The sequence below is a fragment of the Ptychodera flava genome, chromosome 18 (genome assembly GCF_041260155.1).
Source record: "Ptychodera flava strain L36383 chromosome 18, AS_Pfla_20210202, whole genome shotgun sequence".
NCBI classification, from domain to species: domain Eukaryota; kingdom Metazoa; phylum Hemichordata; class Enteropneusta; family Ptychoderidae; genus Ptychodera; species Ptychodera flava.
The window spans coordinates 17415072-17439443 of record NC_091945.1 but is presented as its reverse complement, the minus strand read 5'-3'; the positions used below and the strand labels follow the sequence as shown (position 1 = coordinate 17439443).

Here is a 24372-nt window from a genome sequence, read left to right as displayed (position 1 = left end):
GGGCAGGGTCAAAAGATCAAGAAAGTACTGGGAAAAACGTGTCATTTTCCTAACAATACTGTCTCGGGATCTCCAGCGTCCCATTGTTTTGTAATATATAACAAGTATGCCATTAGCTTTGTTGAATACACTGATATCAAACAGCCATAGCTGTAAACTGGCGCAAAATGGTTTGATCCATGCAGAAGCTTGCATAGGGAGATCGAATGGAGATAGCACAGCAGGCGCAGTGTATGTTTACTGACCAAAGTACCTCGGTGTTTTCAAAGGGGTATTGGAAGATTGCCAGGGAAATTGATAGGGGCTTATCAAAGTTGATCTCCGGTCATTTTGACGTTCGCTGTAATACTGATTTTCTAAAATTCAAAATGGCCGCCCTCCCTGTGTTATATCTAATGGGGGAGGGGGAATAAAATTCCTGATTTTCATAAAACTTTATTTGTTCTGTAAGCTTCAAAATGAGTCCCTACAAGTGGTAGGCCAAGAGAATATTGAAAAATTTTGAGAGTCCAAATATCCGTCCCTGAAGCACCTGCTACTTTAAGAACACTGATGTTGCAGAAGTTTTTCAGCCTCTATAAAATCACTATGTTTGACTGTTATAACTATACCTTTTAATTTGCATAGGAAGTTTCATGTGAAAATTATAAAGAGGCAGACAAGACATGGTTTCCCTCATGCTGGTAGTCTGATAATATATCGTCATGCTGTTTTAAGTAGATATTAATATTATATTACAGCTTTGTCAATATCAGTGAATTATGTGACGTCATCCTTCCAGATTCAGATTCCAGATTTAGTCAGAGGGGTTGTAGCTCAGAGCCCTCTCACCAACATGGTTTAGTCCTAATCTATTGTTATCAATGGTTATTATGGACCTGTCTACAGGAAACCAGGGATGAACAGGATAATTCACGGACGAGGTTACCTGGAAGCCATTCTTCATGCTGTCTCCAAACCATACGTATTTGTTTGGTCCTGTGTAGTAGCTCTGTTTTGAAACCTGCAAGAATACACAAAAAATTTCCATTAACTTGCACTGTAGAGTATATAGCTTGATTTTCTCATAGACCCTCAAGAAAACGTTTTTTCTCAAGGGGCTATGATTTTCTACATATGTTTCTTATATTACATGTTTTGGAAACGTTTTATTGGATAGATCCTAACCAATGAAAAAGTTTTCCTCGGGGATTTATGATTTCCCACATATGTTTCTTATATTATATGTTTTGGAAACTGTTAACAACAATCTGGATCTTTGAATGTATCAATGCTAAAATGGCACATGTCTTGTGGCCATATAAATTGACAAATCACAACAGGATTTCGCACGAGGCGTGTTACGATATGATAATTGAAGATATTTCCATACCTCAGCCTTCTTTGGATAGATGCACGTCTCCTTGGTACGGAAGTCGCAGAACACTTCAACAGCATCAACGGCACAGCCTTGGTTAGGATCTATCCAATAATTACCTGAGGGAAGGAAAAAACAAAAACAAATGAAGAAAATAGAAAATGTCAAGACAATCTCTGATACAGACTCTAATGAATTATTGACCTTCAACAGAAAAGCTTGAACTTGTCATCAGACTAATGGAACCTACTCTAAACTTTCAGAATCTAGAATCTTGACTTTTTAGTACTAGTTAACATTTCTTCATAATATTTCTCTGCAACTTCTTACTGCAGTACTGCTGAACAAGATTTTCTCCAATTTTTTCAGTGATAACATTTCATGTAACATTTTTCCGATACCCTCCCTTTTCCCAGAGTCTCAGACAACACTGTCCTTTCCTTTACATATTCTAGAATGTGTGCATGCATGGACGTTTTTCAAAACTGATTTAGTCTTTCCAAGCTGATTGACTGGCTTAGAGTTTTGGACAGCGTTGACTGGTAATATTGCTCTCCAAGTGCATTAGAATGATGGATATCACGTGACTTCAAATCAACGAATCAAAACAGAAAAGAGTCTGGATGAGGCGTGTCACGATGTGAGTTTGTGGTCAAATCAAAACATTCTAAGTACTTCAGAAGTAATAGCAATAGAAACATCCTGAGTTGACAGTTAGTTCTGAAAACTGCGTGAATGAAGAGGCTGATGATGAAACACTGACCGCTTTCCCAATCTGGGTGACAGAGGGCCAGATCGTGACAGGTTCTTGCCGGGTTCTTCCTGGTTCCGGTTGGACTCTGAATGGATTCAATCTGGTTGCTGAGAGATTGCAGAGAAGCCATAACTTCAATATCACGCAACTTTTGTGAAATAGCATCGCCTTGTAGTTCTTCATCATCAATAGCTTGGTCTCCTTGCTGTAGAGAACAAGTAGAAAAGACATTGTGTGATGATGACTTTCTAATACTCAGACTTAAGCATGTTAAAATGTAATCACAGCTTTCTACAAATCATATTTCAAGAAATGTGTACTTCATAATTAGCGGGCCAGTAGCTGCAACTTTTTGATGATTTTTTGCACTATTTTTTTTTTAATGTCAACTACAGTTTCTTGTTCTGCTCCCCAAAGCATGTTAAGATGCACAGTATTCAGCTTGTCAACTCAGCCTGTACATGTGTAGACTGCATTGTTATTATCGACAAGTGAATTCTGATCCAGACCAGACTAGAATTCCAATGTGAACAATAACAGTGCATTTTACACATATAGACACTGCGTTTGGCAAGTTGAGTAGTCGGTGTTTCAATATGTTTTGCAGAGCAGAACCAAGGTTTGAAGTTGACGTACAAAACAGACGTAGTGAAAAAATCATCAAAAGTTACAGATCTTGGCCCTTGAAATGTAAGATGGATAACCACATCATTTGCAAAATCAGAAAGAAGAAACAGCCTCATAGTGGCTCAACTTTTGAAATCGATATATTTGAATATTAACGTTAGGGTCTTTGCAGTGTTTCCTGTGAGTTTCAAAATAATCCACGAATTTGACTAAAAAAATCCAAATTTACTCGGCCAAAACTGCCACCAGCCAAATCTGCAATTTTCACTTTAGTGGCCCATGGGAAAGTTCTTAACAAACACAGTCTTTTAATCCCAATATCAAGCCTTTTCAATTTACTTCTGTCATAATTAACAGTTAATTGACAAAAATCCCAGTAAGGTTTACTTTAAGTTTTTTAGAGATGATAAGGAACCCAATCAACCAGTTTTATATGGTTGGTGGTTTAATGCATTTGGTCAAGTTGTATACAAGTCATGTCACATTGTTTAATATTTGTGCCAAGTTTGAACAATGTTGAAACTGGCATTTTGGACAATATGTGCTGACACAACACCTGTATGGTCAACTTTGCCATCGTCAGTTTGGCTATTGGCATATTTGGATCACAGTTGTATAATGCAATTTGGCAAGTGGGCAGCGAAATTCTCATCGTATGAAAACAATCCTGTGTAAAACACAGTCTTCATGCTTCAATCTTGGCAAGTTCATGATTTTCTGGCACAGTAAATGTTAATGAAAGTGATATTCAGGTTCGTACATTATCCTTGAATACTTACTGGTCCCTTGACGCCGCCAAAGTTGGAAAAGTAGGCTGGATATTGTCTGAACTCCGGCTGATTGAAAGGAAGAAAAAGGAAACGGTATTGGTGAGAAAAAAAGGATGAGTTGGAAAGATAAAAAAACTGAAACACTTTGTGAAATGTTGTTATTCATAAAAATATGGATCTGAACATTCTTGTGTGTGATGAAGTTGTACAAGGTGGATTTCAGCAAAATTTGTAGGGTTCATGTAAAATAACCATTCTTGTGTAAAATTATTTTTGAGAGTGTCATATACAGCAAAACCGAAGATATACACAAGTTTAATAGTCCTTCAAAATCTTCAAAATCAGATTAAAGATTAGATTTTCGTTGGTACAAAATGATCTTCTATATATTGTTGGGATGAAGTAAAAAAAAACTTTTGAAAAAAAAAAATCATACTTACTGGTGATCCAGGTGGACCCTGTTGATGAAAAAGATTAAAAGCAAAGACAGAAGTTAACATGGTAGGAAAATTGTTGAGTAATTTTGGTATAAGATGACTGACAGACAAAAATGTAATTTAATTGTTCTATGATATAATTTCACCTTAATTATCATTTTTCAGAATCAATTAATATTCATATTTTCTTCAAGAGCAACTGATTTTCATGAAATTTTAGCAGCTATTGGAAAAACTTTTACTAGGTGCTTAAAAATTCTGACAATCTCCATTGCGGGTTTACAGATTTATATGGATACGTCTTTGGACTTTTTGTTGAAACAAGGCCATGGCTATACACATATCATTACCCTCAAAAACTAGTACACAGTTCTGTACAGTACTCACATATCTCCACATTTGTGATGCTTGTCCCATTACATATATTAGCAATATCAAAGAACAATTTCTGAGTGTTTAAATATTCTTATTTGCATACTTACGGGTGGACCTGGGGGACCAGGTGGACCGGATGGACCCTGAAAGAAAAGCCAAACAGACATCAGAGGTTACAGATGTGAGAGAATCATAATTTTTAATGTTCTACACTACTTACTTTCGGAGTCAAAAGATCAGATTACGAAGTCTTAGGACACACAGTGTTGGACAGATATTTGCATGTAGAAGAAACTTGATATAATATAAGGTTGTAAGTATACATTGAACTTCCTTACAGTACTTGAGGTAGACTGTGCCTATAGACAGACGGGCTCTCAAACGTTTTTAATACTTTTCTAATATACCACTTGTGGGGGCTCATTTTAAAGCTCTTGGTGCAAGAAAACTTTTCACCGGGCTAGTTTTTCAGAAATCGAAAAATTTATTTTCATAATATTGGTAGCACAGTGATGGCAGCCATCAAATGTCAATAAATCTTAGGTAATTTGAATTGCCAGAGGGCAAAAGTAAGTTTTCAATCAGTGAATTTCTTCCTCAAATGTACATTTATTTCAATCAATTCAAAATAAATCAAAAAGTTAGTTATAAATCCATAAATACAACTAATTCCTTAAATGAAGACGAAAAGCTTGACTATTTCCGTTTCATGAAACAAGTGTTTCCATCAAACTACCAAACCACTTTGAAACCATATGCATGATACCTATGCAAAGTCTCATGTTTTCCTACAAAGATAAAAAAATTTCTACTTACATCATCACCAGAATCTCCTCTAGCTCCTCTCAAACCCTAGAAATGCATAGAAAATAGACTGTGGTTATGTTCTCATTGTTAAAAGGAAGTTGAATTTAAGGTTCATATGATCAAGCCAGTCCCTCTTTCTATCTCTCTGTTAGTCTATTACTCTATGTAAACAAACATGCGTACACCACACTTTCATTCATTCTCTCATACTCTCTCATACTCTCTCTCTCTCTCTCTCTCTCTCTCTCTCTCAAAGATGCATGCACACAACAGTTGAAATCTAGGATAAATAAATATCATCAGTGATTAGATGATTTCCTTTAGTGGGCATTGCGAGTTTTCCTTCGGAATATGCAGACTCTACTCACTGTAGGACCAGGTGGACCCATCTGACCATTTTTACCGTTGCTTCCAGGGGGACCTCTGATACCAGCTTCACCCTAGATGATTAAAAAAAGAACATTATTAAAAATCAATAAAATTTCTTCCCAGTTCTGGGACGTACTTTCAGTTATGCTCATGGTAAAACCAATTAAAAAACATGACAAATGCCATTCAGATAGACACAGACAGCTGTGCAGAATTCACTGTTATGATGGAGTCATCGATTGGTGTATCTGGTTTAAAAACTGATGTTACAAAATTATTCAAAGACAAGAATGTAATTGCGCAATCTCGAACTGTGATAAGTTGTAGCTGTTTACGCGTTTGATCACACGAAATTCTCTGTACTCTCTCTGTACTCTCTCTGCACTCTCTCTGTACTCTCTTTGTAATCTCTCTGTACTTTCTCTTTACTTTCTCTGTACTCTCTCTGTACTCCCTCTGTACTCTCTTTGTACTCTCTTTGTACTCTCTCTGTAGTGTCTCTGTACTCTCTCTGTAGTGTCATAAATTCATATGTATCTACTCACCCGTGGACCGGGAGGACCAGGTGGACCAGGCATACCACTTTCACCAGGTGAACCCTGCATTAAAATACAGATTACATTCATGAATATCACAATCCAAGGTGATTGTAAGTTCTACACTAACAATCTGTTTTGAACATCACAATCATAGAAAGTGCTGTTCGGTAAAAAGAAAGCTTGGTAAACAATCATGTCAGTACTATCTAGTTGAAAGAAAAATCTATTTAGAGATTCGGATTCGAAAACTTTTCACTAAGTAAACTGCCATAAATACCTTATTTAGATGTTAATTCACAGATAACATCAGAATTCATGTAATCCAATTGCAAAAAACTCACAACATGTATTACAAGATCATCTAACAAGCTTACAATATTATTTATTTCTATTAATCCATCATCCGACAGGCGACACTCAATCACAGAATGAGGTACCCATGACCCACTGCCAAATAGAGCAATGAGGAGTAAAGCGCTTTGCTCAAGGGCACAACACTGTGCTGGAGTCTTGAACTGACCATCCTCAGATAGCAAGTCCATTACCCTGGACTTAGTGGGTCTTGAACTCACCATCCTGAGCTGGTAGTGAGTCAGGTAACCTAACCACTGCCCTACTGTGCCTCCATTTTACCAATCAGCCGCGTGACAGCTCACCACAAACCAAGTACCACGGAAAAGAAATTTCCACAGTAGTTTTACTGCATGAATATTAAAACTTCCTACACAAACCCGAGATTAGCGACACATTTCTCTGTCATGTTATACAATGCCTTTTTTGTGCATTAATTATCTGAATGCAAAAACCTAGGACAACCCATGTTATTCGCATGTACGAATAATGCATTGTAGATACTTACAGAAACACCAGGTGTACCAGGCATTCCGTTGAAACCACGATGACCTTTGATTCCCTGAAATTGAAAACAGTCTGGTTAATTTTCTGTACACAACATATTACATCCTTTATCACACTCCACATAGCAAAATAGCCAAAATAATTTACTTCATACATCAATAAAAGATCTTCGAAGAGTTAAGAGTTCATTTTTATAAAATTTGCAGAACACTGAAGAGGTGAGGGCTTCTACACCGAATATTATCCACAGTATGCACATAAAAACCATAAAAGGTGAAATTATTTTCATCGCAATTTTCATGACCTTTTATCCTGTGATTCAGCCAGTTGTTATGATCATTAGGCTTTGTGGCTCTGCGATAAAAGGCCACAGGGCTTGTAAATGTTGTCTCTTCCAGACATAATATTGGTTAGCTTCAATATTCAAATTTTGGGTATGAAGCGGGAACCAGCAATGACATTTGGACTGCCTTAAAACATAGGTATACTGAGATGCCCCAGTGATTTCACTGAACGTTCAACTGCTTTTGAATACCAATTACTTTCCAGCTCCCTGGAAGTATTTTAGTCAAATAAAAGCATTAGACTCTGAAGTCCAACCCTTCTATAAAATGTCGCAGCCGGCCTGTGACCTCAAAATTTTGTATAAAGCTAGGACTAATATGCATGAAAACTATTTGATTTAGATCTTTGATTTAATATTACTTACTCTTGAACCGGCTGGACCAGCTGCACCTGCGGCACCTGGCAAACCTGCTTCTCCCTAGGATTTAAGAGGAAAAAATAGGAAAAAACTGTGAGAATAGGTTTACATCTGATATAAATATAGTGAATTGGGGCTGGGCATGGTATACATTATGCAAGTTCAGGGATGTATGTTCTAGAAGGTACGAGCAGTAAGAGCTGTAAAGGCCAGTGCTAATACTTTTTCACATCACTGTTGGGTGAAGCTAGCCATTACGCTGTTACCAGATGTACATGTATATAGTTGTTTGGATTATCTCATTGTACTTGTGGGCTTCTTGAGATGATCAAGCATAAATAGATATAAATATTAAACTTGGCTGAAATTGTCAAACAGGCTAAATTTTCAAAATTAGCAGGAGTTAAAAGATGTTTATGCTGATGACAATTTTCATCATTTCACTGCTAATCAAATATTCATATATTGTTTGTATTTGTTCAGCATGCATCTTTCAGGGCCAGTGTCTTCTACTTTTGAATATAAAACTGGAAAGAAAGTACACTGGTGTATCTTATCAACTCACAGAGGGACCTCTTGCTCCCCTGGGACCTTCTGGACCAACTGGACCTGTGGTTCCTGGTTCACCATCAGCACCACGAGCACCATCACTGCCTGGAGGACCTGGTGGACCCATGTGACCTGGCAGACCGCTTGGGCCAGGCAGACCAACTGGACCACGGTCACCCTTACCACCTGCTTGACCTTCCAAACCTGGGAGACCATCACGACCTGGTTGACCCTGCATGAGGAGGACAACAAAAGGGTCAAAGGTTGCTCTCAGTCACATCACTTCTGGTCAAAGGTTACGCTGGGACTTGTTACTAGGTTGATTTTTTAATGACAGAAGTACACTATAAAGTATATGGGAGAATGATTTTTCAGCAAAATAGTACGGTAATGTTTTTCGATCTTAACACCATTTTTTTCAGGATTGCTTTGAAAATGGAAGATGATCCGTGCTCACCACTTTTTTTCTCAAGAACATGAAGAATCCCAAATTTTCCTAAAACAGTACACCCATACAGGCAGACGTCCACTATTTTGAATTTCAAATAATTGTAAATTTGGAGAAGTTTGATTCTCTGACTCTCCATTTGGTGGTCCCTTATTTTTTACCTTCTTGAAATAAAGACTATTTCAAAGTCTCCTGTAGCATAGCATGTGCAAGAGTTTTAAATTTATGAGATACTGTGTAATATTTTGTTAAAATGTCATATTAAAATTAGAAAATTTAGCTTCAATCTATAATGACAATAGATATTTTCTTATTATGGTAAGTGACAAATCAATTACCTCTGCGCCGGGTTCTCCTCTTGGACCCTGAGGACCTGTGTTTCCTGATGGTCCGGGGGCACCTGCTGGACCTGATGATCCCGAAGGACCCCTCTTTCCTTGGTCACCCTAAAAGACATTAAAACAAACACAATTTAACTTGTCAGAAAGTTTTGACAACAGGCACGCAGCGTTGGTAAATTGCTTGAGAAGATGCACTTGAAGTATAATTGACTTGTTGATCAAAGACTTGATTTCGAATTTCAGTTCCCACACAATTTCCAATTTGATGTTAAATCCTGCTCACTCTAACCATGATTCGCAATATATTCCAAGAAGATTCACAAAATGGCGTATACACTACAACTATGTTAACTTGAGTTTGTGGTAACTTCAGAAATTGAATTTTTCACGCAGCTTGATGCACGGAGGAACCCCTCTTAGCTGCCCTTGTCAGATTCATAATAGATGTCCTCATCCCTTTCACTACTATGGTTTAGCCCAAACCCATTGTGGTACATGGTAAAATGGGTCTGTTCACAGCAACTTTTGTGAACAGCATAACATTTCATATACTGACCGTGGCTCCTGGTTCTCCCTTTTGGCCGGCAACACCTCTGGGACCCATTGGACCCTAAAATACACAAGATAAAGATCAATATTTAGGAATATTCATGAATGAACCAATGGTGACCAGATCCTAATATTAGACTGCTTCAATTTTATTGAGGAACAAATGTCTGACTGTAACAATGGTGTTTAATGAAGGTTGAGCAGTAATGTTTATTTTTCTTGCAAGGTACGAAGATACAACAAAAAGTGTATATATGGAATTTCCAGCTTCCAAATGGCCGAGGCCACCAACAGTTTCTGGAACTGTCAATGGGAATTCTTAATTTTTGCTTTGCAATATTGATTGTTAATGAAGCTGGAATATCAAAAAACCCAAAGTTACTTGCGGTTCCCTGGATACCTTTACGGAGCTTGGGTCCATGTTGACAATCGATTGTTACATTGGTGATAATAGATAATTACAATCCTCCTTTTCTAGAGGTTTCAAAACTGCCATGCTGAGTTCAGTTGAAAGCATGCCTAAATATTTTCAATGAACTTTGCTTAAACTATCTCCATCCAGTTCAATTTTTGTTGATAATTTGCCAGTTCATAAGCTTTAATAGTCTGAACATGGCTAGTTATTTCAGGAAAACCAGCAACCGTTGACAATCCTTTTGAACTTGCAGTTGTCCTATTTTTGGTCAAATCACTGTCAGAAAACAGACGTGTGGCAAATTCAACTCAAAAAAAAAAGATGATTAATAAGATATGTTGTGAACAAAACTGATAAAATTGGACAAATTCTTACCGGTGCTCCGCCGCCGCCAACAAGTCCTCCAGGACCAGGTTCTCCATCCTTACCCTGAAATCAGAAACAATGAGATATTCAATGGAGAGCTACCTCAGGGTGAAGTTTCTCGGAAATTGAAATATTTTTTCGGTCTGCTGCTTGTGGGCACGACAAAGTTGCAATGTCCGACTTCATCTAGCAAGAGGTCATTACTGATCTACGTGTATATGCAAATTGTGGAGGGCAAATACGTAGACAGCGAAGTATATGGCTAGCCTTCCAGTTTCACTGGCACACCATGAAATTAACAGTTCATCACACAACGCAAGACGGCTTTAAATTCATTTTGGAAATATTCCTCTGTACAATATTACAGCAATTATGACTGTATTAATTGACAGCTGGTACAGACATCACTCCTGCGTCATATTGCTGATCGCAATTTGTCACAAAATACAGGAATGGAAGCATGACATGTTTAAATGAGCAACGATGGAACAGTGACGTCATTCTGTACATCCATGACTATAATGCAGAGTACATGTATACTTACATCTTTGCCATCTTTTCCGGGATCTCCTTTAGGTCCGAGTGGTCCTTCCAAACCTGGATCACCGGGATCTCCTGCTCTTCCTGGGTCTCCTGGAGTACCAGCTTCACCCTGACATGATAAAAAAATTTCAAATCACACCTACTTGAAAAATACACAAAATTTTGACAATGTCCGGTTAGTTTCTTGGCTCCACTTCAATTTTTTCCCCTTCAATATTTTTTGCAAATATGCATATTTCTTTTGACAACATGTTGGTATCCTCATGGATAGATTTATCGTTTCAGATTTTCTAACCTTCTTGGAAAAGACATTTTCTTGAATGTATACTCTTAGAGAATATCTTCAGGGTTTGAATCACTATATACCAGTTACAGGACAGTGCAGGGGTGTTAACAGAAAGTTGGGCCTGAAAGGATTAGCATGTTTATTTGAACATTCAAAATCAATTTATATTTTAATGCACAGTTCATACTGAACTATCTGTACTATTGGTGTATACAAATTCAGTGTGTTCAAAACTTTATCTTTACACAAGCTGGCATCATTTGATGGGCTACAAGGAAAAAGGAGTTGTTTAGAAAATTTAGATCCCGTTCAGGATGCAAAAATCTTCAAAACAAAGAGGCCTGCAAATGGTTCTACTCTGGGATACTGAAGAGATGCGTGGTGTTCAGACAGATCACATGACGGCGGTACAAACAAAGCCATATGCATGGAAATACACATATTTCTATTTATGTTTGTGCGCATGCTTTTGCTAGTACTATGGTCATTTGGCTTTGACACAACTTTGCAATGCACAAATCTTTGATATAAATTTTGAGCCTTTCTTACCTTAGCACCAGCAGTACCTTCTGGACCTGGTTCACCTTTCTCTCCGGCTGGACCCTGTCAATTGGATAAAGCCCAAAGCTTTGTGAAAAGATGGTACAGACAGATTGCACCAAGTACACGTACAAATGCTTGTACTTAATTTAATAGTTGTCTCACACTAACCAAACATAACCGGCAAACATGAATATCTTGCTTTTAAGATGACAAAAACATAATTCCTGTATTGTCCACACCCAAAGTTTCATCCGAGTTTATATCTGTTATACTTTTCATTCATAAAGAGTATATTTTGACAATCTCAATTTCGTACTGTTTTTTAAAACCCGGTCCGATTCTTCATTTCAATTTGTTCTCCTGATTTTCTGCAGACTTGACCTTCGACCTGATGAGAAATTGACCTGTGACCTGATGACAAGTATTAAATTGAACACCTACCACAACTCCTTCTGCACCAGGCGTTCCTCTTGGACCAGTACCACCGAGGGGACCCTGAAAATTGAAATCAAATTACATTTGACAAACTGAGAATTATCAACATACAATAATTTTCTGCTGACAGCAAAAGTGAAAAAATTCAAAAAAAAAAAAGGAAAGTTGATGTTGTAATATAAATCCTAAACATCACTGTCTTCAAGTAATTTGCTTTTGAAACAGGCATTCTTTTCTTCAAACAGTCACATACAATATTTTTTTCTAATAAACAATAATTTGATGAAGAAGCCACTGATCTAAATAATTTCATACGTTATCGAGTTGCTATTGTGAGATGCTAGGGCAAGACTCTCCAAAGCATGAATATTCCGCTCCACTTGCTTTCAATCTTTTACTTACTTCCTGAATGTTTTTGGTCTTTTTGTAAACAAAACAGTTTGTCGGTCTACTTCGGAAATTACATTAAAAAACACCTAGTTTTCAACTTGTCACCATAGACAGTATATGTGTGTAATGTGCAACGTCACTGCACCAAAACAGCTGAGGATTCAATGCACTTTGACTTCAATTGTGGACAGAAATAGATGGACACACAACATTTACAAGTTTACAGATCGACTTAACCCTTTGAGTGCCAAAGTCAATTTTTGTCACCCTTATAAAATATACCTCAGTCAATTTTTGTCACATTTTTGCCAAAATTTTGATAAAAAACTGAGGCTAATGAAATTTTGTGTCCATTTGGTCCAAAATTATGAGAAAAATTACAGAAAAGTTCATAAAAATATGTAAAATGTTGGACTAAAATTTAGATGGGAAAAAATACAGCACTCAAAGTGTTAAACAGATGGGAAGTGGGCCCAGAGTGACCCTCACAGTTTCCTCTGTGCATATATACCTGGGAGCTAAAAACAAACAGATGTGAACCTGGGCTCAGAGTGACTCTTATAGATTCCTCAGAGCATTTGTGCTTTGGAACTAAAAAAACCAAGAGAATGAAGTGTATACTTACGGGCAAACCATTGTTTCCTCTCTCTCCCTTCTCGCCAGGAGCTCCTTCTGGACCCTGGAAAGTTAGACAACCAATTATTACAATTACCTTTCTAATTATGTATCATCATAAAAACATATTGAAAATGATCATGATGGGAGGTAGAATATTGAAAACAACTGATCACACGAATAATATGATTTTTGAACATCATAGCCCATAAAAGCAATTCCTTATATCCACTATGTAATGAAAATTTCAAATGTCATGGCTCATAATAAATACAGTGTTAATGCATCAGCCATTACTGATCAGAATGTTGATAAGAATACTTCATACAGTGTTGGTGACAAGTTTTACTTCGCTTTGTTTGTGCGCATGAAACTTTGTAAAAACTGCAGGGAATGTAGTAATTAATGATATGCATTACATTTGCTGCAACAAATATCTGTATAGTTTTATATCCACATTTTACTTACTTGATCTCCTTGGTCACCTTTTTCTCCGGTAGCGCCAGCTTCGCCTTCTTCACCCTACAAATGAAACCATATCAGGTAAATCTCACTTTAGTTTTGAAAGGGGTATATTCAGTGACCTGCACAACATGAAAAAAAACACACTCTTTCTGCCACAATTCAACTTCAGATGCTGTAGAAATTTGAAACAGATTTGATCTGTTTTATAGTCCTGGTGTACGTTGTTGTGGCTCATGGCCAGGGCCATTGACATGCGGATTTTTCAAGTTTCAAAATCTCAGAGACAGTAACAAATAATTATTATCATCATTCGTGCATGTGTAACACCAAGAGGTCTTGTACAAAACAATGGTGAAAGAAAAATGCATGTACTCAAAAAACATGGAATTTTCTATTTGAAATAATGACTGGATATTGACGTCACTTGGTAATGACCCCGTTGAATGATAAAGAACTCTTTTCTTAGAAACCTTTGATGTTTGGCTTTACTGAAGGAATATCAAAGGCAATTTAACAGAAACGATTTGTGTTTACCTTAGGACCAACATCACCAGGTCTGCCTGCTCTTCCGGGGCTTCCTGGCCTTCCCTGTTAAAATAGTGAAAAAAAATATAACTTGTACAATGAAAGAATGAATGTAATTCTGTAAAGTTTTGCTACAGCATGTCCAGAAATTCTTTTGAAAAGTGCTGACAAACACTAGCTTAAATGGATACAAAGGCAGAAGGATGATAGATTCTGCGTTTTGCATTAATTATTAGTAACTTAGGGACTCTCTATGAAAACAGTACATAGCTAGAGGGCCCCAAGAAAACCGTTCTCATTGGCATCCAAGGATTTGTTTAGTAATCTCTTTACTGGTGCCTTTCATTTTCAGTTACAGCAGATATATCATCATTTGCAGCGGAGTGTACGACTTGCGCATTGTTGTAAAACATACTCTGTCACAAAAAACAAGAATTTCTTCTCTTTTGACATTCACGTGATGATATTATAAGAGCTTTTCTTGTATTTCATTATTTGCAAATACAGTACAAATTGTGGCAAAGATTTCTCAAAATGAAAACACAGAACTGGCAACTGGCATTTATAGAAGTCTTTAAGCATTTAGCATCTGCTGAACTCAGTGCTATTTTTTTAGGAGATAAAAACTGGCTATCTTACCATTGGACCTGAATCTCCGGTTTGTCCTACCCTTCCTGGATCACCAGGTTCTCCCTGTTGACGGAATAGCAAAGGATATCCATGTAAATTTGTTCAAGAATGTGGCAATTGTCCTGTAGTATTTTTCTACTTGACTAATTTCGTATCATTATGCTCTCTGAAAAAGTGTAAATATACAGGCTGGGGGGATATGGCTTTCGAAAAATCCCGTTGAATGACGATAATTTATGTTGAAATTTTTGACACTCATATTCAACGACAGAAAAATTTAAGAAAGCATGCACTGACCAATGTAATTACATTCAATGAATCCTTAACATGCTTCACTGCAGCTCCATAAAAGAGGCAATTTGCTATCATTTACAAAACTAGATAAGCAAATGGTACCTGCAAATGGTGTTTTTCAGCTAGCATATTCAATATTGGATTTTTCTACACAATGTTGCATCTCACAAGAAAATAGACTCACCACTTCTCCTCTTGGACCTCTGGGACCAGGGGCACCAGCAGGACCGACACCTCCCTTTTCTCCGGCAGGACCAACTGGACCAGCAGGACCGATATTACCATTGGGACCCTATGGAAATGGAGAAAGTTTGCTTTTTTGTTAGGAAAATTCCTTTCTGTTTATCATTCTGATGTGAAATAATTTTACTATCATTCTATGAAATAAAAATGTACTATTATCTGATATTCACTTAGGAATTACAATGACCAGCGGTTACATTCACCAACTGAAGTAAATACAAATTTGCAAAATGTAGAAAGAAAGTGTTTGAAATCAATAGAAGGCACCGTATGGAGGCCCTGTTCAACTCTCAAACTATACCATTAGAATAAAACGATTTGTTACCATGATGACTGTATAAATTCCTTCCAGCAACATGGTTTGGCCCAACTCCATTGTAAGCAATGGTAACTGTGGACTTGTTCATAGGGAATTGGGGCTATCAGGTTCAACAAACAAGCAGCGACAGAACGCATTACTTCCTGTAATGCTAATCTTTTGAATCCCAAAGTCAATTTTTGTCTCCTTTACAAACTATAATCCAGCTAATTTTTTTTCAGATCGAGACAATTTTTCTTCAGATTTTTCCTAAAATTTTGAAAAAAAACTAGCCCATGAAAAATGATGTCAATCCGATCCAAAATTATCAAAAAATTACAAAAAAATTTCGTGAAAATTGTTAAATGTTTGCACTAAAATTTACACCTCTGAGAGGGTTATTAAGAGATGTGCTCATCACTAACTTTGACAACAAGAAAATAAGAATTCTTACTGGGCAATTATTGTCAGAAGAGTAAAATACCTGACAAACCCATACAAGCAACAATAAGTTTCTCTGTCAAAAGTCTATATGTACAATCCATACTTCAAGAAAGACCAAACACTCTTCTGACTTTTCTTCTGAAATGTTAGGCAGCAAATCAATGATCACTTGAGTTGAAATCTACTTACTGGGGTACCGGGCCTTCCTGCAATACCAGCTGGACCTGATTCTCCAACCTCACCCTGTCATGTAAAAATGCAAGAATAAATATATGACTGGCACCTGTAAATAACTAGGGCAGCAGTACTTTGATGTAAATATATACTGATTGCCTTTTAATTGATCAATTGGTGTTGATACAAATGCACCACACTCGCTGTATGATGAGATTGGAAGGTCACACCCTGGCAGAGAGGGTACATCAGTCTTGTACAGTTCTCGAAAAAGATATTTATGTTGATGATAGTGACCGTTCCAGGATAGAGTGTTCAAACTTTGTTGTTTGGTCTGTAAATTGCACTTTAATTGTATGATTACAAGTGACCAGAGAAAAGAATCATTTCACATTTCAAATTTTTTCACTCTCTTGGCCTGCAAATATACAGATGTCACATTGGCAGGGTCACAAGAATGAATCTCCTTTTGCTGTTGAAACAAACCAGTGTCATGATTTAAAACACAGGGTATAATGGGATTGATACTAGTTTTCCCTCCAACTTTCTAGAAAGTTTGTTGAGGCAAATTTGTACTAAAATAAAAAGACTCTCCATCATCCAGTGGACATCCAAGATTGCTGAATATCACAGAGAAAGATCAGACACTCTAAATGGAAAAATTTGAACTATGTTTTGGCATTCTTCAATGTCTGGTACCACTTAGCTCATAATAACGATAAGAAACCTTCTTGAAGACATTCTCAAGAACAAAGCTGTCATATTTTTACTTACAGACTCTCCCTTAGCTCCCTGAGGACCAGTCAAACCTTGTGGACCAGGGATACCCTAAAAAAACAGAAAAAAATTCAGAACTTCAGTTTCAAATCTATACACTCGATAGAATTGTAACTGTTGATTAACACAATTGATATGTCACTTGTGAATGTCAATTGCTGTGACTTCCTACACAAACTGAAAATATATGTTCAACAAGCAGTATGAAGAGCGAAAATTAAGTTGGAGCAAGCTTTCCACTGTTTTCACATTTCATTGAAAATGTTTGCACTGCTGGCATGGTGAGATATAATGAGTCAAGAGTTGATTTGGTTGGCATGGAAATAATCAGAAGAGCGTGATTTATTTGAAAAGGCTGGATCTGACAGCTACAATTCTCAAAACCAGCTTTTGGCGTCGGTCTGAGAAATCTTTCAGCCCTAATATCTCCTAGGAGATATCTTGAATCATTTAACTTTACTTTGTTTGTCAAAAATGGCCGAATTCCACCACTTACCTGAATTCCTACATCACCCTGTTTTCCTGGAAGACCTGTGGCACCAGTGCTACCCTGAAATACCACATAAGAAGACAGAGTTAATACTGAATCACCTCTTAGGCTTTTCATTATATTATTTTTCATCACCTCAGAGCCAAAAGGAAATTTTTACCAGTTGATAGTACTTACCACAGATTGATAAAATTTTACATTGGTCTATCACATGCAACAAAGACATCCTCCAAAGAGTCTATGTACAATCACAGTGGCCAATTTAAATTCAATTTGCTGTAACTTTTCAAGTTCAAAAACATCTTTGTTTTTCGTCTATAAAATACTGTTTCTTATTCATCTACATACTTTTATGTTCAATTTGTCACCACTGCCTGTATGTACGGTAATGCCCAATATTATCATTGTCAGTTGAATTCAACAAAGACTAGAACTAATTTGTCAGTGGAACACAAAACTTATGGATTCGGATGCTTTGCAAAGTTTGTTTCAATGAGATGTACCCAATGAGAAATAAACTGCATACATACACATCTTTACACATCTTTTTTTTTTAAAATAAGGAAATATTGACAATACGTATGTGCATGCACAGAAAGCATTCCAGAAGTTCCCATTTACGGAGATGGTCACAAACCTTAGGTCAACCCAAACCGAACATCAACAGATCGCAAACACATGAATGTCTCAAAAAAGAAAGCGGAAAATATATCTATGCGATGATATGATGCATGTTTCACTTGGATTTGCAGATGATAATGTTGAAACCTTAATGAACCTAGTATGTGAACTGTCATGCAAAGTCACCCTTGGATTTGCATTCGTACCCATTCCCAAAAACACAGTAACACTCAGCTCACTATTAAGGTAGTATGCGCCTTGAAACTGAAGCTCAAACTTTCCACTTGGAAACTTTAAATCATTCCCTTTTGAAATCATGAATGAAAAATCAGGGGGTTACTGCACAAAATTTCGTACAAGAGAAACAATTTAACCAACATTTACTGACACAAAACTAAGCTCATTAAATCTTTAGTTATTCCATGAGCTTCAAAATTAGCCTTCACAAGTGGTAGACCAAAAATCTATTGTAAAAGCTCGAGAGTCTGAATATCTGTCCCCAAAGCACATTCTACCTTAATAATTGAGTACAACTATTTAGTTGACAGGTGTATTTTGACACACATCATAACGTAGATATTCATGGGGCGGCTACCACACACTTTGATGTAATGTACAGCTCAAGAAAAAGGGACGCTATTAAGTGCAAAGTCATATGGCCATTTGTTGCTTTAGCAAATACTGAAACTGTGTGAAAACAATAAGACCACGTTTATGTTGTGTGTCATAAAACACATTGTAGGTACTCTGTACCATGTATCTTAACTTATCCTTTTTACACCATATAAGACTCTGAGAATCGTAACAAGACAAGGTGGCGCAAAAACAACCCCATGAGGACAGCAAAGAGCTGTTGTTGTAAAGTACACCCAAGCAGGAGAGGCCCTGAGTTTGGTTTGCGAGGCAGGCATCTGCACAAAGCCTGAATGAAGACCATGACATGCATTTGTTTCAAGGAGTGATGAACAGTTGTCAGTCAGAGTAATGAGAAAATTCATCTCATGGAAGACTCAATGGCTCTAGGATGGTCACCCCCTGGACATGAACCCTGACCCCTTCCCCCAACTGGCGGGTGTGACATGTCTGGGTGGCAAATACCCAGGGTTGAACCATTCAGATACCATTGACAAATGAAGGGATAAAATTTTAGTGAAAGTTAGTTTAAACATGCTTGTGTCAATACAAGTCACTTATCATAAGGTTTTAAACTAATCTAGTTTTAGACATTTAATTTTTTTATTTAATGGGAATGGATGTGGTTTTCTCATGTCTTGTTTGGAAGCAGAAATAAACATTTTAATCAAACAGAGAGTGTAATCAGCATTTTGTAAGATGTAAGTCACTGAATATTTCAACAGATCTTTTTCCGATCCAAGTGTTTTGGCTGCTTTGTCATGTTTAGAACTAGTAGGTTAGTTGTTGTTAGTGATCAGAATAGCACATTTACATGTTTTGAAAATATTTTTCATTAAAATGTTGAATTTTTGTCGATTTTGGCAATGAAACTGAGGTCAAAGTTCATTCAAGGTAAAGCTGACAGACATGCAGACATGCTCATGCTATCGTGCATGCAAGGCCATTTAGTGCATGCACGGTTAGCAAACCTTTTGGCCGTCTGTACCGGGGTCGCCGGCTGGTCCCGGGACGCCGCGTCTCCCAGTGGGACCGGCTTTTCCCCTATCTCCGGGAAACCCTCTCTCACCCTGTATGCAAAAAAAGTACCAACAGAAACGTTAGTGTGAGCAAACTTGAATGAGCTATAGAGCGTGAAGACCAACCTTTTCGCCATCATCACCACGATCTCCCTGTGGACCTACGTTACCACGGGGACCCCTAGCGCCTGATGGACCTCGTTCACCTTGTTGACCAGTGTTACCCTAAAGGAAAGTGAAAAGACTCTTGTATCATCGAAAGAAAAACAGACTGTGTTGCTACGCCTGTCACCATCAAATAGCGTTGATCACAAATGACGTAATGTTTATCTCTCATTAATATGCATAAATAGATATTTGTCCGTATTTTCTGCATAAACGATGAAAATAACACCTGCTAGTGTTATATTGGCTACCAAAAGTCACGCTAATTCGTGTGAATTTATGGCTTAGACTACAAGCCGCAGTAACAGCCACGCATACTTCAACAAATTTGTCTAAATTTAAGGCAACGTCGCACGCATGCAGCTATATTTAGTAACATATCTGAAATCGCGATCAACGCTATTTAGGTATGGCTGTGGTGTTGCCGATGACAAAGTGGGTAACTCTGAAAAGAGTGGTGACTGGGTTGTAAAAGTTCATTTCCAAGCATATCAACTTCTTTCTTCAGACATCAATATTCGGTCTGACATTCAGTCATGATAGAACTCTGGCGGTACATCAAGAGAAACCTAACCAAGTTGATAGATTGCTAAGATGACTTGTGGTGTAGACTTAATAAGAAAAGCTTTTAGGTGAAACCATTCATAAAAAGGAATTATGGAATTTTTCAAGAGTAATTGTACAATAACTTATATATTCGTATCTAGAGATTTCAAAATCAGAAAGTTTTGTGCAAACTGTATGAATGTATGTACAGGAAGTCTGAATTCATGTGAAAGTAGTAACAATTTTTTTTGTGCACATAATAATTGCAAAAGTTCATCCACTCTACTTAAAATTTTGATGATACTGTTTAATGAAAAATTTCAGGAACTTGCAAATGTTCAGCAAAGCATGACATTGTAAAAGAGAACACAGCAGTGACTGATCAATAATATTTGCATAAATAGCAAAGTCAACATAATGGGTCATTCATTAGAGTTGTTCATTGTCAAAATGAAAATGAAAGCATCGCTCTTGAAGGAAGTCGGTGGCAGCTTCTTACCCTTGGACCAGTGGGACCAGGTGGTCCAACATCACCAGCAACGCCAGCCTCACCAGCTGGACCCGCATCTCCAGGTGCACCTGGAGCTCCAGCTGGTCCCATAAAACCTTGACTTCCGCCAGCGCCAGGGGTTCCTCTTTCTCCGGGAGCACCACGGGGGCCAACCAAACCTGGAAGACCTGGGTCACCATCTTTGCCGGGTTCTCCCTAAAAATGGTCATGGAAATTAATGTCAGAAGAATATGTGAAAATAAGACTTCCAGGGGGTGCCACCTTGTAGCCAGGCCCCTTGGAAGTAATAATACATTGTGATAATGTACGCTGTGTGTAAACTCTTTGATAACTATTTCTATAAAGCCTTTTTCCAAAAACCCGTTTTTTTAATACCTGCCTTAAATAATGTTAACTAACCCTGAAACCAGTCCTTAAGAAGTTGTTTCATGCTCATTTTGATAAATATAACATGGGCATACCTAATGAGCTACGTGTCTCATTTCATAGCTATAGGGTCAGCTGTATCAGTGGAAACACTGTTTTGATAACAAATGAGAAAACTAGCTCAAAAACTTGCACAGTTTGGTACAACTTGTATTGCAGGGAAAAGTGAAAAGTCAGCTTTATATACATACTCTGGGTCCTCTTGGTCCTGTTTGGCCAGACTTTCCATCTTTACCAGGATCACCCTGAAGTTAGGACATAAAAAAATTGCAATTAAAATCACTTTAAATGAATCAGAACTTAATATTTGATCAGTGCTGGACATCAACTCTGCTATCAATAAAAACCGAGGCAAAGCTATACCTGTACCGTAGTATGTACATGTGGTGGACATGAAACCTGAATTAGTGTAAAGCTGCAGAACTAGACTCTTTGTCATTTGGTATGAATGATTCATTGCTGAGACTTATATTTGAGCCCTTTCTAACTCTGTCATGTAGCCCAATTACTTTCCTTGACCAAGTTCCAACTTAAGGTAGTGTGTGCCTTGAAATCCAAAGTCTTAAATTTTTGCTAAAACTTTCCCAAGGGAAACTTTTAACCACAGTTTTGCCACATCAAGAATAAAACCTGGGGTCACCATACAAATATTTTGTACAAGAGAAACAGATTGTTCAATATTTACTGATGTTCAAAATTCAAAATGGCTGCTATCCCCGTGTGAACTCTATGGGGAAAAATTAAATTTTCAATATTTGCAAACTACGATGGTGGAAAGTTTACTTAATGCAAGAGCTTCAAACTGAGCCTCAAAAAGCAAGAGATCAGAAAAATTTTGGAATAATTGAGTCCAAATATCTGTCCCTGAGGCACATTCTACCTTAAACCAGCAAAACAGGGGTTGACTAGGTAAAAACTACTCACCAGTTAAATTCCTAAAAGAATTATTGTTCTATATGATAGCAAGTTATCTTGAGTCAAGAAAAGGTAATAATTTATCTGAACAAAAAGTCAATACTTGCAATAATTCACTTCACTGAATAAAAATAATACTTGGTAATTATTCATCTTGAAAGCCAAACATAAATTTTAATTACGTTAGTTCTGCATCACCATTAGGTTCAGTGTAAACTTATCTTACCTGAGGTCCTTTAGGACCAGGCATACCCATAATACCACTCTTACCAGGCAGACCCTGAAATACAAAATGTGGTGGGGAAGAGGTAAGTTTTTGATACTTAAAAGAAACTCATGTCATGAAAAAAGTTTACTGAAGAGCAATAAATGGTCACTGAAACACAAGTGATTTAAATATTTATTGAAAAAAATCATCACCTTCACACGAATGTATAAATTTTTTTAAAATGCAGAACATCTTAAGATTATTGACTGTAATCTGCAAGAATGCTGAACCTAAAAATTGTTATGAGCTTGCTTAATACACGTCTTCAATATTTTCATGAAATTTCTCCGATTGAACTTACCGGCAAACCTTGGTTTCCAGATCTTCCATCATCACCAGATTGACCCTACAATATAAACAGGTTTTAGAAGTCACTTTCAGCTGTAATTAATGCCTTCTGACATGTCATGATGGTTTATTGCCAATTTTTTTGTGAAAAATATGTGAAATTTGTCACAAAATGTCCCTTTCATTGTAAAATGTGTCTTCTGTCAAACTTTCACTTATATTACAATATCACTTTTTTCATAAACTTTAACTTTTACCAGTGTGTCACTTTCATCACAATCTATCGTTTTTTGAACAGTATTTTATATTAAGTACAATACATCGTCTTGTCACAATTTGTCACATTAAATCACAATCCTTTTTCCATCATGTCACTCTAATTACAATGTGCAACTTACGTCATGATCTGTTTTTGTCACAATGTTATCAACGTGTCGCCTCTACGGTAATATGCCATTCTACAATACAGATACTGATTTTTACGTCACAATCTGTTTTTGTCACAATGTCCCTTTTATGAAAGTGTCACTTTTACCACAATGCGTAACTTGAGTCATGATCTGTTTCTGTCACAGTGTATCGCCATCATCAATGCATCACGTTTACCACAAGATGTCATTTTATAATAAAACAATGATTTTAAGTCACAATCTAGGTTTTGTCACAATGTCACATTTATCGAATGTGTCATTGCCAGATACTTACGGGAGAACCAGGTCTACCTGTCTGTCCATCTTTACCGGGTGCACCAGTCATACCCTATAAGTGAAATATAATTGAAACAACAACGGTTATTCAGAAATTATTTATTCAAGAAAAACTTTGACTGAAAAATACCAGTGATCTGTCTCAAGAGATTAGATTGGGTGATATTGTATACTTGTGCTGTCATTTACCTGGACGGCAAGTAATCAAATGATTTGATAAATTTTTAAAAAATTCAGCCAGTTTTTTAACTGTGCAAATATACTCCCCACCATATTACATATAGCATGGGAGCATAAGCAGAGTATCAAGTATGACGATACTTACCCTTGGACCTGGCAATCCCTGTGGGCCTTGTCTTCCTGGATCACCCTGAAATGTTTACAAATGTTTACAAACGTTTACAAGTGTTTACCAGTATTTACACTAATATGGATTACTATATTCTTTCCATTGAGGATTATTTGGGTGATATCCGCTCATTTTTTGAGCAGATTGTATCCAATGGAATCAGAATCACGGTAAATATATTTTCATCTCAAGTGGCACATAAATTGGAATGAATTTTCACATATTATACATTCTATCAGTGTAGTATAATGACTCACAATTGACATGTAGTGTTTCTGTTAGTGTGAAATCAACGAATCTGACTTTCTCATGTCATACCTTTATAAGTGTGAAATCAACTCAGAATGTATTGCGTGTCATTGTGAGATCAAAGATTTTGCCGTAGTTTGTCATTTCTTCAGTAATGTGACATTATGACAAGCCATACGACATGTTGATAATGGAGTAACATTCTGATTAATTTTCCATGATTACTCCAGAGAGGTGACTGACAAAATACGGTGTGATC

At 37.1% G+C, this 24372-nt stretch overlaps 1 protein-coding gene across 1 annotated transcript in view; it reads right to left on the bottom strand.

The window, feature by feature from the left end:
- LOC139117036 (collagen alpha-1(I) chain-like) overlaps positions 1-24372 on the bottom strand; it is a 42452-nt gene that overhangs the window by 4005 nt on the left and 14075 nt on the right. The window contains exons 23-55 of the mRNA XM_070679847.1: positions 23841-23885; positions 23514-23567; positions 22822-22866; positions 22479-22532; positions 21529-21582; positions 20900-21106; positions 19816-19914; positions 17423-17476; positions 16924-16977; positions 16165-16218; positions 15175-15282; positions 14706-14759; positions 14076-14129; positions 13545-13598; positions 13087-13140; positions 12078-12131; positions 11643-11696; positions 10809-10916; positions 10274-10327; positions 9491-9544; positions 8932-9039; positions 8162-8377; positions 7603-7656; positions 6895-6948; positions 6042-6095; positions 5496-5567; positions 5137-5172; positions 4428-4463; positions 3949-3966; positions 3518-3574; positions 2121-2316; positions 1373-1476; positions 929-1003 (exon numbers count right to left, since the gene is read on the bottom strand). Of these exons, the coding sequence (XP_070535948.1) occupies positions 929-1003; positions 1373-1476; positions 2121-2316; positions 3518-3574; positions 3949-3966; positions 4428-4463; positions 5137-5172; positions 5496-5567; positions 6042-6095; positions 6895-6948; positions 7603-7656; positions 8162-8377; positions 8932-9039; positions 9491-9544; positions 10274-10327; positions 10809-10916; positions 11643-11696; positions 12078-12131; positions 13087-13140; positions 13545-13598; positions 14076-14129; positions 14706-14759; positions 15175-15282; positions 16165-16218; positions 16924-16977; positions 17423-17476; positions 19816-19914; positions 20900-21106; positions 21529-21582; positions 22479-22532; positions 22822-22866; positions 23514-23567; positions 23841-23885 (2448 nt within the window). The remainder of the gene's footprint in view (positions 1-928; positions 1004-1372; positions 1477-2120; positions 2317-3517; positions 3575-3948; positions 3967-4427; positions 4464-5136; positions 5173-5495; positions 5568-6041; positions 6096-6894; positions 6949-7602; positions 7657-8161; positions 8378-8931; positions 9040-9490; positions 9545-10273; positions 10328-10808; positions 10917-11642; positions 11697-12077; positions 12132-13086; positions 13141-13544; positions 13599-14075; positions 14130-14705; positions 14760-15174; positions 15283-16164; positions 16219-16923; positions 16978-17422; positions 17477-19815; positions 19915-20899; positions 21107-21528; positions 21583-22478; positions 22533-22821; positions 22867-23513; positions 23568-23840; positions 23886-24372) is intronic.